We start from the raw sequence: 14,360 nt of genomic DNA, 5'->3' as shown, positions 1-14,360 counted from the left end.
TCCTGTGCCACTGCTTTCTTATTGCCTCGGGAATGCGATAGGGCTTCACTCGAACTTGCACATTAGCTTCTGTGATAATATCATGTTCAATAACCTGGGTGAGACCTGGCAGTCCTGAGAACTTCTCTCTATTTCTCTGTAAGAACACCTTTACCTGCTCTGTTTGTGGCTTTGATAGGGAGTTGGAAACTAGGACTGAGTTTTCCTCTAACGGGGACTTAGAACTAACTTCAGACAGAGCAACTTCCTGCTCACGGTCCTTCCAGAGCTTTAGGAGATTTATATGGTATATCTGATAGGGCTTCTTCTTCCCAGGTTGTTGTATCTTATAGTTAACCTCTCCAACCTTTTCTACCACCTCTAAGGTCCCCTGCCACCTGGCCGGAACTTACTTTCTACTGTAAGTAGGAGCACAGCCACCCGATCCCCAACCTGGAACTGTCTAAGTTTGGCAGACCGGTTGTACACCTTTCTTTGTGCCTCCTGTGCTTTTTGCATGTGCTCCTTTATGAGAGGCATCACCTTAGAGATCCTCTCTCTAATTTGAGTTATATGTTCTACAATTGTCTTATGAGGAGAGGATTCTATTTCCCACATTTCCTTCACTATGTCAAGAAGTCCCCATGGTCTTCGACTGTTCTCCAATTCAAACGGAGAAAATCCTGTGGGCGCCTGAGGCACTTTCCTAATCGCAAACATCAATGCTTGGAGTAGACAGTCCCAGTCTACCATCTTGTTGCACAACCCTTTTAAGCATTGACTTGAGAGTGTTCTTGAACCGCTCTACCAGTCCATCTGTCTGTGGACGATAGACAGATGTGCACAGCTGTTTAATTTGGAACAACTTGCACAGATCTGCCATCACCCGAGACATAAATGGGGTGCCCTGGTCTGTCAAGATCTCCTTCGGGAATCCTGTCTTTGAGAACATTTTAAATAATTACCTGGCAATTGCTTTTGGAGTAGTCTGCCTTAGGGGAACAGCCTCTGGATACCTGGTGGCATAATCGAGTACCACGAGAATGTATTAGTGGCCCCGAACTGATTTCACCAAAGGGCCCACTAAATCCATCGCAATACGCTCAAATGGTACCTCAATAATGGGCAACGGCATTAACGGGTTCCTCAAGTGGGGGGTATTGGCAGGTGGGACATGAACTGCAATAGCGTCTCACCTCTGCTGTCATTCCTGGCCAGTAGAAGCGGTCTGTTATTCGTGTCTCAGTCTTGTCAGCCCCCAGGTGACCCAATAATGCGTCATTGTGAGCTAGGTCAAGTACCGTGCGTCGGAAAGGCTGGGGAACCAGTAACTGGTTGACCACTTCTCCCCTATCTTCAGTAACCCGGTATAGCAGCTCACCAATGACCACAAAGTGGGGAAACCTTTTTTCAGCTTCAAGTACTTGTGACACTCCATGAACTATGGTAACCTGTTCCCAGGCATTTTTCAATGTGGGATCCCTCTTTTGGGCAGAATAAAATGCACCCCATGACACCTCAAGATCAGGACGGGCAAGATTAGAGGAGCTCTCGCCCTCGTCCTCCTCGGACATAATCTTTAGAGGAGAGGCTTCCTCTATGTTCTCCGCAGCCATGACTTGCCTAAGAGTGGGCCCCCCCCCATTAGGGGCCTCTTTAGCTGGTGGACCATCTGCCCCAGATGCAACTCTCCCAGTGTCATCTACAGTCTTGGTCTCCAGTTCCTTAAAGGGAACAAAGCAGTATGACTGTCCCAGTAGTCCTTGGCTCACATTGTCCCAAAGTTCAACAAATAAAGGGAAGTCTCTTCCTATAATAACATCATGGATTCGGTCAGGTACCACCCCAACCTCCTGGACAATTGTGTCACAGGCCGTGGTGATTGTCACTGACACCAGTGGGTATTCCTTGGTGTCCCCATGTATGCATACCACCCTCAGAGTTCTTGCTGCCGGACCCACCTCCCCAGCTACCCTGGTACCTACAAGTGTTACCATACTTCCGGAGTCCAATAGCGCTCTGGCGTATAGCTGGTTCACCCAAAGCTCACATTCAAACCGCCCAATAGTCATGTCTAGGTGGGCAGCACAGACTCTCTGGGCATAAAAGGACATCCTCTGTAAAGCACTACACTCCATGGGCTCCTCCTGCAGGGGACAGTGGGCCTGGATATGGCCCCAGGAGTGACACTGCCAGCACAGCATGTCCTCATTCCTTCGGGCCGGAGTAGAGTTCTGGTACACTGGGGTGGTCACTCCTTGGCTCTCCTGAGGGCTGATTTCCTGGTTTATGGGTGGCTTGGCTCTCCTTACTGGTAAGGGTCCTCGAGGTTTGGCAGGTCCCAATAGATCCTCCACCACAGAGTATCTCTTGACCATTCCACTAGTTCATCTGCTGTCTTGGGGTCCCCATGACTCACTCAGCGCTGAAGGTCATTTGGCAGCGACCTCAGGTACCAGTCTAACATGACCTACTCCACCATCTGGGGACCAGTCAACACCTCGGGCTGCAGCCATTTCTTGACCAGCTGACTCAGGTCATGCATCTGAGCCCTTGGTGGACAGTCCGGGTGGTACCTCAAGTGGTGTACCCTTTAGGCTTGCATAGCAGTTGTCACTCCAAGGCGGGCCAGATTTCTCCCTTCAGCCATTTGTAGTCCTTGGCATCAGCAGATGACAGATCAAAATAGGCCTTCTGGGGATCCCCCGTGAGGAAAGGAGCAACAATACCAGCCCACTGGTCTTGGGGCCACCCCTCTCTTTCTGCTGTTCACTCAAAAGTAGCCATAGATGCCTCCACATCATCACTTGGCGACAACTTTGGAGGTAGTGGCTGGCCCTCACGGCGACCTGGTTGCTAGGAGCAACAACTGTTTGTTCCCGACCCTGTGCGAGACGCAGCACTGCTTCCTGTAAAGCAGCCACCTACGTTTGAGTGGTTTCGTGCTGGAGTGTGAACTGGGCTATCAGCAAGCAAGTAGTTTCTTGTTAGTGGGCCATTGCCTACCCATGGCGATGGTTGGCCTTTGCAGCGGCCTGCTGCTGGACTATTGTGCTCTGAGCCAGGGCTGTTATAACCACCTCCATGTCGCCTTCTGAGGCGCAATAGTCATGTCTAGGTGGGCAGCACAGACTCTCTGGGCATAAAAGGACATCCTCTGTAAAGCACTACACTCCATGGGCTCCTCCTGCAGGGGACAGTGGGCCTGGATATGGCCCCAGGAGTGACACCGCCAGCACAGCATGTCCTCATTCCTTCGGGCCGGAGTAGAGTTCTGGTACACTGGGGTGGTCACTCCTTGGCTCTCCTGAGGGCTGATTTCCTGGTTTATGGGTGGCTTGGCTCTCCTTACTGGTAAGGGTCCTCGAGGTTTGGCAGGTCCCAATAGATCCTCCACCACAGAGTATCTCTTGACCATTCCACTAGTTCATCTGCTGTCTTGGGGTCCCCATGACTCACTCAGCGCTGAAGGTCATTTGGCAGCGACCTCAGGTACCAGTCTAACATGACCTGCTCCACCATCTGGGGACCAGTCAACACCTCGGGCTGCAGCCATTTCTTGACCAGCTGACTCAGGTCATGCATCTGAGCCCTTGGTGGACAGTCCGGGTGGTACCTCAAGTGGTGTACCCTTTAGGCTTGCATAGCAGTTGTCACTCCAAGGCGGGCCAGATTTCTCCCTTCAGCCATTTGTAGTCCTTGGCATCAGCAGATGACAGATCAAAATAGGCCTTCTGGGGATCCCCCGTGAGGAAAGGAGCAACAATACCAGCCCACTGGTCTTGGGGCCACCCCTCTCTTTCTGCTGTTCACTCAAAAGTAGCCATAGATGCCTCCACATCATCACTTGGCGACAACTTTGGAGGTAGTGGCTGGCCCTCACGGCGACCTGGTTGCTAGGAGCAACAACTGTTTGTTCCCGACCCTGTGCGAGACGCAGCACTGCTTCCTGTAAAGCAGCCACCTACGTTTGAGTGGTTTCGTGCTGGAGTGTGAACTGGGCTATCAGCAAGCAAGTAGTTTCTTGTTAGTGGGCCATTGCCTACCCATGGCGATGGTTGGCCTTTGCAGCGGCCTGCTGCTGGACTATTGTGCTCTGAGCCAGGGCTGTTATAACCACCTCCATGTCGCCTTCTGAGGTTTTGCAGTGCTTGTGCAGCCCTGACCCAGGACATGCAAATGTGGGTCCTGGTACTGGCCCTTTAAATGTAACTTTTGCTTCCAAATGGTTTTTTGCGGCTACACTCTGCCTCGCATCTGCCACCAAATGTAATCTGGGGTAGCTCTGGAATGACCACCAGTAGGTTTGGTGAAAGCAAAACCGTTAATTTATTTGGATCACGTATAAACAAAAAGACGGCTTACTTCAGCCAAAGTCTATAAACAGTCCAAAACCGGGTATCATAAGCTAAACCACAAGCTCGCCGTTAATCTTCGGTCTCATATAGGGGTAGGCACCTCCATAGTAAGGGTGCCAGGCAGGTCACATTGGGGGATCAGCATCCCGTGTCTCAGCTTATCTGAGATCTTCCAGACTTGTGAGTCTCTCTCCCATTCATTTCCCTGACACACTTGCTGATTTCCCTCTGCTGCCATTTAAGCCGCCCTCACCTGGGGCTTAACCCCTTTGGGACCAAAGTCCTGGTAGTCTCTTCAATTGTCTCCCTTAACGAGACCACAGCGCAAATATCGGGGAAATGTATCTGCCATCCAGGACAAATTCTCAGTATCCTGTACAGTATCTGTTATAAAAGTCTTTTACGTAGGATCCTACCAGCAACAGCATTTCATCTTGCAGGCTGACATCACTGTTCTCCTTCAGATGGCTGTTGGGCTGCATATTAGGGTTATGCATTCCTCACACTGTTAGGCTGGCAAACTGAAGCACAGTACAAGGCAAGCTGACAACACTGCTTCTAGCAGTCACAAGGCATGGACTTAAAGTAAAATTCCAGCCTCAATCTTAAAAAATGCTCCATCCCCCCTCCCAACACCTATGCTGACTAACCTGTGTAAAAAAGATGTACTTACCTGTTCTCAGCCCACACAGGTCCAGTCATGTGATCCCCTGTGTCAGTCAGCGGCAGCTGCAGAGGAGAGGCAGAAGTTCTCAACAATGTCTGGGAATGCCTGGGAGCGGTGACATCACCCATAGGTTCCCATGTCCCAGCCACTAAGGTGCTCCCTCCTCTCCCCTGCAACTACTGTTTACTGACACATGAAGGCAGATCACTTAATCGAACCGAAGCAAGCTGAAAATGGGTATCCACATTCTTTTTACACTGGTTAGTAAGCATAGGTTTTAGGAGAGTGCAGAGGACATTTTAAAGCTATTTAGGTTTAGGCTGAAATTCATTTCTGTCCAAACATTAGTAGTTTTTTGAACAATGAATCATACAGAAATTCTCAGTACATTCGTAGACTTGGCAATTGTCATTTGAAAGTATCAAAAAATTTTGCTTGCTTTTAAGACTTGATTTTGAAATGAATGGACTTTCTCAAATGCAAACCACACACGCTATTAGAAATTTGATCACTTAAACATTTTCTATCCCGCTCTTTTGAATTTTCAAGTTACTGCAGTCAAAAATTAACATTGATTTGACCCCACTAACGAACAGAAAATCGAACAAATGTTCTTAAAGTGTAAACTTTCTACAAAATTCTATTGATGTAGGGCTAGCTTTAGCATTTACTAGAAAGTGCTGTTACTGGCAGGATCTGCAGCAAATGAATGTTGCAACAGATTCACAATATATTATTTGCTCAAGAAAACAGTCAGGCAGGTTTTCCAATATAATAAAAAAATGAGATTTATATATACTTTAAAAGAAAGTATACAGGTTATATGTGAAGCCATTTTTGCACAGATTTTAATCTGTTTTCAGCCTTTTCTGAAATTGCAATACAGAGTATGGTTAAGCCGAGAGCAACCCACATTTTATTTTTACTTTGAAATATGCATGATAGTGACTTCTACATCAGATTGATTGATTGCTGTAGGTCACATCACTTTGTATATTACTATTTTCCTTATTGAATAACGCAAAGAAAGTAGTAGTTGTAATAAGACCTATTTTCATCGAAACATGCCAATTTTAATTACCACCTTAGTGTAACTCAAACATGTTTAAACTCAAATGAAACCGTGGTCTGACTGAATGAAAAACATCAGGTGGGTCATATATTTATTGAGGGCTGCACCTACTAAAGAAAAAGATAGTAGCACTTTGGTAAAAAGCTTCATATTAACAGCTGCAACTTATTACATGTTGCACCGGAGAGGGGGCTTAAATAATTTTTTTTAAGTATTGAGAAAAATAGCATACAGAAGTGTAGCTTTGTTCCCTGAAAGACAGCTGGACTGTCTGTTAAAGCAGTATTAATGTCTGAAAACCAAAAAAAAGTCCATCTGCGAGTTAACGTTCTAATGTGCTAATATACACCACATACTGGCATATTATGGCATATTTACCTTAAAATGAAACCAGGGCTTCCTTCTTGACCCGGTCCTCCTTCCAGGTTCGCGGGCTCTGGCTGTATGAATGGCAGAGCCACAAAAGATGTCACTCCTGTGTGCGAGTGCGGGAATCACAGCCGCAGCACGGAGCTCTGAAGGGAGAGCATGAGTATGCTGTCCCTTCAGTGCGCATGCACTGGTGACATCATCAGCTGCATCCCATGTCAATATCACATAAACACTCCTGTTTTGGAGATATTCACTGTATCTGCAGGTAAGCCTTATTATAGGCTTACCTGTAGGCACAAGTTAAACTGCAGACTTTACTACCACTTTAAGTTAAAATTCTTAAGCCACTGAGGGCCACAAAGGAGGAGCAAAAAGGACTGCATGTGTCTGAGAAACACAATGTGCTTGCTATAGCTAGACTAAGGTTATATTGAATTACTTTTCTAGCATATAAAAAAAGAGATAACAAGATTAGAGATGATGCAATTTGTATTTTGAATGTAATAAATTAAAGAATACAGGGATGTAAGTGGATAAACAGTAAAAAGAAGAGCTAATGGACTAGGGTAGCTCAACTCCTAAGGTCTCCACCTCTAATGACCTTGTTACTTCTGTGTTTCATGAACTCCAGCTCTGTCCTGTACTAGTGCCTTAAGCTGTCCATAGGCAGCTTGTATTTCAGGCAGTTCCTGCTGAATCTGTTTAAATTCAAGCCATGGGTAGCCCTGAAAGAACCCAGCTTGAGAAAAGTCAATTTAAAGATATACAAAGCAGAGAAAAAAATGATCTTGCAAACAGTAACTTTGTACTCTATGCCGTCACTGTTCAGCAGTGCCACTGTATTTAAAGTGATACTAAACTTAAAGACATTTTTTACCTTAATGCATTGATCGGCTAAGTCCCACTGTGTGTGTCTATGGAGCGTGGCTCCGTACACTAAAATGTCAGGAGCGAGCATGCAGCGTGTGTCCACATAGCAAACGGCTTGCTATGGGGACACACAAAGAAGAGGAAGACCCAGGATCACCAGTGGGGCACATGAGAAGAGGAGGATCGGGGCCATTCTGTGCAATTCCACTGCACAGAGCAGGTGAATATAACTTGTTTTTTAGTTTAAAAAAAAAAAATATGCCTTTAGTAACACTTTAAGCAGCCATCACACCCACAACCTACAGTAATTAGCAGTGAAGATTCCTCCACTGCCATCTAGTTGATGGGGGAATAATTTTTCTCTTGTTCAGCCTGCAGAAATTCGAGCCATGTATTAGGGATGCACCGATACCCTTTTTTTGATCGACGAACACCAATACTTTTGGTCAAGTACTCGTGTGCGAGATACCGCGTCCAAGATACCAAGTCTCTGTGGTGCAATTTGCATCCATGCAAAATGTATGGACACAAATTGCACCGCAAAGAACAGCTTGCGATTTGAACAGTAATGCGATTACTGTCCAAATCGCATGTGGTTTCCCCACTGCTCCTGTTTGAACCCAGGCTTGCCATACCTGGAGTTCACACAAGACGGAAACCTCCCTGCACTGATCCCATGCTGTCACAGTGCTGACCAATCAAAAGTCATCCAGTCCATACTGTCATCCTTGCACAGAGAGGATAGAAAGCTGCTGGGATTTCAAATCCCCAGATCTGTGAAGGGGCTTTTCCTTGTGTGACAGCATGGGATCGGTTCAGGGAGGTTTCCCACACCGCTCCTGTGTGAAGGCTATGACAAGCCTGGGTTCACACAGGAGCAGTGGGGAAACAGCATGCGATTTGGATAGGAATTGCACTTCTGTTAAAATCGCATGCTATTCTTGTGGTGCAATTTGCATTCATACATTTTGGATTCACGCAAATCACACTGCAAAGAATTGGTTTTGGTTATCGGTAGCATTTTCACGAGTACAAATACCCGTGAAAATACTCGGTGTCAGCATTGGTGCATCCCTACCACGTATGTCTACCTTTAAACTTGGATGGAATGTGCTTTAATACAGTCTATATTGGTAGAAAATGAACGATTAACTCTATAAGCACCATGCAATAAATACTAAGCATTCATATGCACGTACATATACAGAGGGTAAAATAAGTATTGAACACGTCACCATTTTTCTAGGTAAATACATTTCTAAAGGTGCTATTGACATAAAATGTCCACCACATGTCGGAAACAACCCATGTAGTTCATACATACAAAGAAATAAAAACAAATAAGTTCAAAAATTAAGTTATGTGTAATAAAATGGAATGATGCAGGGAAAAGTATTGAACACGCTAACTGAAATTTAATTAATGCTTCATACAAAATCCATAGTTAGTAATAACAGCTTCGAGATGCCTCCTGTATGGAGAAACTAGCCGCATGCATTACTCAGGTGTGATTTTGGCCCATTTTTCCACACAACCAGTCTTCAAATCTTGCCGGTTCCGTGGGCCTTTTCTCTGAACTCTGATCTTTAGTTCTTTTCATAGATTTTCTATTATATTTAAGTTAGGTGATTGGCTGGGCCATGCTAGCAGCTTTCTTTCTTTGAAACCAATTGAGAGTTTCCTTGGCTTTGTGTTTGAGATCATTGAGATCATTGTCTTGCTGAAATGTCAACCCTCGTTTTATTATCATCATCATCATCCTAGTAGACGGTAGCAGATTTTTATCAAGAATATCTTGGTACATTTTTTGCATTCATCGTTCCTTCTGACATGAATTTTGCTAGTACAGTATGCTGAAAAGCAGCCCCACACCATGATATTCCCACCTCCAAACTTCACTATTGGGATGGTGTGTTTGGGGTGATGTGCAGTTTGACCTCCAAACATGGTGTGTATAATGGCATCCAAAGAGTTCAACTTTGGTCTCATCTGACCAGACTATATTCTCGCAGTATTTCACAGGCTTGTCTAAATGTTGTGCAGCAAACTTTAAACAAGCTTCAACATGCTTTTTCTTCAGCAGTGGAGTCTTGCATGGTGAGTGTTTATGGTAAAATGATGTTCTTTTGACTTCTGGATTATGGCCCCAACAGTGCTCACTGGAACATTCAGAGGTTTAGAAATCCTTCTGTAACCAATGCTATCAGTATGTATTGCAACATTAAGGTTGCAAAGGTCTTGAGAGATGTTTCTTGTATGACACCTTGGTAATGAGACACCTTTTCATAGGCCATCAGTTGAGACTGAACCAGTTGATATTAATGTGCACTGACAAGGGGCAGGATTGCTTTCTAATTACTGATAGATTTCAGCTGATGTCTTGGCTTTCCATGCCTTTTTGCACCTCCCTTTCTTCACGTGTTCAATACTTTTTCCTGTGTTATTCCATCTTATAACACATAACTTAATTTCTGAACTTATTTGTTTTGTTTTTTTTACTATGTATGAATTGCATGGGTTGTTATCAACATGTGGTGAAAATTTCATATCAATAGCACCTTTAGAAATATATTTACTGAGAAAAATGATGATGAGCTCAATACTTATTTTACCTGCTGTGTCTGAGATCCGCCTATGCACATTTTATTACAATACTAATGATTTTGTTTCTCTATCTGTTCCTATATTGTAAAAACTGAACAAAACAATTCTACTCAAAATGTTGAGAGGATAAAATACATTTTGCTACCCCCTTAAGTCAGTAAAAATATACATCTGTGTACAGTATGTTCTAAAGTAAAAACATTTTGTTCCCAAATGCATTCCCTGCATTAAGGTAAAAACCATCTTTGCATTTGCTGTGTGCTGGCTAAATTACCCTCAAACACTTACCTGAGTCCTGTATCGATCCAGCACTGTGCCCGGTTGCATCTGATCTCTCCTTTCTCCCTGCTCTCACAGACATTGATGAGGCAGCTTTAGTTATTGGCTCCTGCTGCTTTCAGTCAAAATCTGAGAGCAGGGGGTGGGGCCGAGCCACTCTGTGAGTTTCTTTAGATTGTAGACCCACACAGCCTGGCTTGAGAGCAAACCTGGCAAGCGGATTGATATTGAGGCACTCAGAAAGGAGGAGGAGCAGACAGCCCTGGTGGGGGACCGCAGAAGAGGCCAAGGCCTCTCTGTACAATACCATTGCACAGAACAGGTAAGTATAACATGTTTGTTATTTTAATTGAAAAAAATATTTGCCCTTACAATCTCTTAAAAAAACAAAAAACAAATGCAAGGACTATAAAGGTTCAGTTAAAATAAAGATTAATATGTTAGAGTTAGGTAAAGGGTTAGGTTGGTTTATCAAAGGCATAGACCATTTTCACTGTGAAAGTGTACAGGTATGTTCTTTTAGCCTGCTGAATAATTTATGTTCATTTCAATCAGCCAATACCTTTTAAATTCACTTGCACACATTTGTAGATTTAAAGTGAGCATATTTTTTCCTTCACTGAGCAAAGTGGACATTCACTTTACTAAATTAATAGTCACTCTTTCCTTAGTCAAGATGATGTGGAGGTCTGGGTTTGATGTTAGTATCCTTATTCCTGCAGCATTGTTGTGTGGTCAAATGTCTTTCCCTGTTCGTTGGCATCTGCAGGGAAAGATCCTTGGGAGGGGTTTCTTTTACTCTGTTAATGTATACAGTATGTGCTGTATAGCCCTGAATAGTGCAGTGCCAATCAGATAACAAAAAAAACCCCAACAGTATCAGAAGAGCAATTCAAATTGAATTCTAAATATCAAAAAACTGTTCTACACCTCCCTTTAAATCTTTATTGAACATCAAATGTGTAGTTCTTTATGCATTAATATGGCGTAGGCAGAGTCAAGGATAATTGACAATAGCTTTCATTTTGTTTAGATGGCGTCTGCATCCAAGATTCTTTTTTAATTTGTTTTGATATATTTAATACTGATTTATATTAAAACTAAGCTTTTTTGTAAGTTTTTCTTATTGAATGTAATCAATCAACATACTATATCCAACCCCAATAGTGTTTAGGAATAGGAGGACATGGAGAGAGAAGAGTACCATTTACCACTGTGTATACACCCACATGTGTGACCCTATACTCATGTGGGCTGCACAGATAAGAAAAAGGTGGAAATAAAGAGCTTTTTAAAACTGGAGTATGCTCAGTAGATGACACCAGGTGGTCTACACAATCCCAGGCTGCAGTGGGGACACAGAGAAGATGAGAGGGAAAGCTGAAGGCAGGATTAACCAGGTATATTGTACTATACACAAAACAAATGTTTCATTGGCTTTGTGAGTATGCATATTGTCTTACAAAAGATGTAATGAGAGTTTTTCATAGTCTGGTTCAATTGCACTTTAAGGATTGTTAGTGGGAGGTTAGGTTAAAAGAGAAATTATAGTGGTATTCATATCAGGAGCCTCACAACAAGAAGTAAGAAATATTATCCCTTTTTTTATGTTTCAATTTGGCTGCCGGATAGTGTAACATGTTTTTTTTATTTTACAGACGATGATGCATCCCTGTTGAAGAAAAGGCTTACTTGCACAACATATATCTACCTGGACTGATCCATTTATAAAGGATTTTCTGACCCAAGGGGCATTTCAGATCAGCTGTTTGGCTCTGAACTGGCCCTCAGGGGGGCTTCCTCAACCCACAAGGAGTGAACTTTTAAACCAACTCAGTGTTCTGCTACATGGACATGTGTTAATGTTGCATTTTTTTCTTTTAATGTGTTTTTCTTTTCCTCCTTCTCCATGCTTATATGGGAATCTCATTGTTTTTATATAAAAAGATGTGTAATTTTAATATATAAAATATCTATATATATGAATATATATATAAATATAGGATATAAAGTTTATTTGAGAAAAATATGAGTTTGTTTTTTTTTTTACTTTTATTCTGACTGTGTGTGATGTAGCTACAGGTAGCAGCTACAGACAACAAATATGATCATTAATTGAATTCTGTTAGTCTTGCTAAAGACAACAAAGGTACCTAGTCTTGCTAAAGACAACAAAGGTACCTTGAAACAGGCTTACCTCCTTCTCCTAATTATGGTGCTATAGTCAGCAGTCAAAACAAGCTTTAAATAAATGCACTAGACCATAAACTGGAATAAAAGTTGGTCGCGGCTGTTTATTATTGGTTTATCAAATGGATAATATAATTTTATTATTAATTGAAAATACCAAGCCGTATAAACAAATAACTTAACCAATACCAGCAAAAACAGACCCAGTCACCACGACTCGAGTCATTCACACAAATAACAGGAATTATAACCAACACTAGCTTTATCACTAATATCCTGCACTAACCTAGACAATGAAGTAGTTAAATTACACAACATTTGTAAATGAGAACACTCACCATCTCCAGTGGCAGGCTGTGTGTCCTCAGGAGGCATTTGTGAACACAGCACTGGAATGCTGCTCACTGCAGGCTGTCTGGATGAGCCAGCAGGTGATCTGGCTCTGCCGGGCTTTCTGGCTGGAAGATCTGCTTCTTGGAGGAGACCCGGATGCAGTGCTGGCGGCCTCTCTTCTTTTTCTTGGCTTCTTTGGTTGTCCTGGCAATGCTGCTCTCTTCCTGGAAGGCAAGGGACAGCGGCTCTGCCCAGCTCCACCTCCAGTCACCAGATCACTTGTACAAGTTTTCAAATGTGCACTCCTCTTTCACTAGTTCCATGGCTTCCACTTCCTCCACTGTGAGTCCAAAACCAAGCAGCATTGTTCATGATAGAGATCGGTGGGTGATCACATTTGCTAATCTCTGCCATGATGGAATCTGAAAGCATTCAGACTGTTTCTGACTGGCACCTGCTGGTTACAGAGAAGACATCACAGGTTCATTCAGATCTCTGATGCCTACATGAAGGAAGAGAAAATGTCATTACTTTTGTATATTATCATATAGAAAGCATGTCAGCCTCCTTGTGAAAATAATTAACGTAGGAAATAAGGCCAAATGCGGATAAAAAATACATTTATTACATAAAACCAAACCTGTATACAGATGTAATAAGCATGTATACATTAATAATACACATGCACGCAATGAGGACAGATCTATATTTAGGGATTTAACAGTGTTTAAATGTTTGAAAATTGGAATGTTTTGTAGGAAGCAAATTTTGATTGGTGCTTCTTCAGAACTTTTACCTGGGCTTGTTTTGAAAGCTCCATGATGGCAATGTTCAGATAATCGCTTGCAATCTCTGGGGCACTCGAGCCCTAGCATAATGCCTCCTGCTTTCAGCAAGCCTCCATTTTTTTTCTAGTATCCTTTAGTGAATAAACATCTTCTCTCTGCTCTGAGAGAAGCAAAAATTTTACCAAAACTTTTTCAATTGCTGTTTTTTTCTCCAAGACTCTTCTAATATGTTTACTAGCTGCTACATATAGAGTGCTGAGCTACACCTCTTTTGATCACAGTCCATAGCAGAAATAGGCAGTCACTGCATTGCATCTTTGAATTTGGCATCATTTCCCCTCATCTGTTCCGCACTAATGCATAGGTTGGGTCCATCTCTGAACCTGTGTGGCCTCAGTCTCATGGAGACTCACTGTGCATGTGTGTTCTATTTTTTCATATGAGTGCACAGTCGACTACTGACTGTACTCCCTACCTACATAGCACTTTGATCTTTGGATGTTCTGCATCCTGCTGCCTACAGTTACTGGTCACAGAAGGCATAACCCCTTCCAGTACTGTAGTACAGGTCTTGAGTCTTGACTCCTTGTGGGTTAGGCCCCGGTACACATGGTAGATCATAGGTGCAGGGGCAATGGGCTAGCAGGACTTGTCCGCTCACATTGGGCTAACATCTCAGGTGTTTTGTAGCATCTCTAACTGTCCTGATTCTGATAGTCCTGACCGCTTTTCCCAGTCTACTTGACTGCCCTCTTCAGAAGCCTCATTAGTTCCTTCCGGCATACCTCCCTTCTGCTTATCTAAAGAGGAGTTCTCAGCTACTATGGCTGAATTTTTGCGTAGGCTGT

General features: G+C 43.3%; 1 protein-coding gene across 6 annotated transcripts in view; it reads left to right on the top strand.

Moving 5' to 3' along the window:
- The window catches only part of TNK2 (tyrosine kinase non receptor 2), a 288,277-nt gene extending 276,049 nt beyond the window's left edge, over window positions 1-12,228 (top strand). For all 6 annotated transcript variants that reach the window (XM_089680116.1, XM_089680117.1, XM_089680115.1 and 3 more), the window contains one exon: window positions 11,860-12,228. In XM_089680116.1, coding sequence (XP_089536242.1) covers window positions 11,860-11,866 — 7 coding nt within the window. In that variant the 3' untranslated portion in view covers window positions 11,867-12,228. The remainder of the gene's footprint in view (window positions 1-11,859) is intronic.
- Window positions 12,229-14,360: the final 2,132 nt, after the last annotated feature.

This window comes from Staurois parvus, unplaced genomic scaffold, assembly GCF_062004578.1.
Source record: "Staurois parvus isolate SC_StPar_1 unplaced genomic scaffold, SC_StPar_1.0 ptg000235l, whole genome shotgun sequence".
Lineage (NCBI taxonomy): Eukaryota > Metazoa > Chordata > Amphibia > Anura > Ranidae > Staurois > Staurois parvus.
The sequence above is the reverse complement of the archived record's forward strand: the minus strand, read 5'-3'. Positions and strand labels throughout refer to the sequence as shown.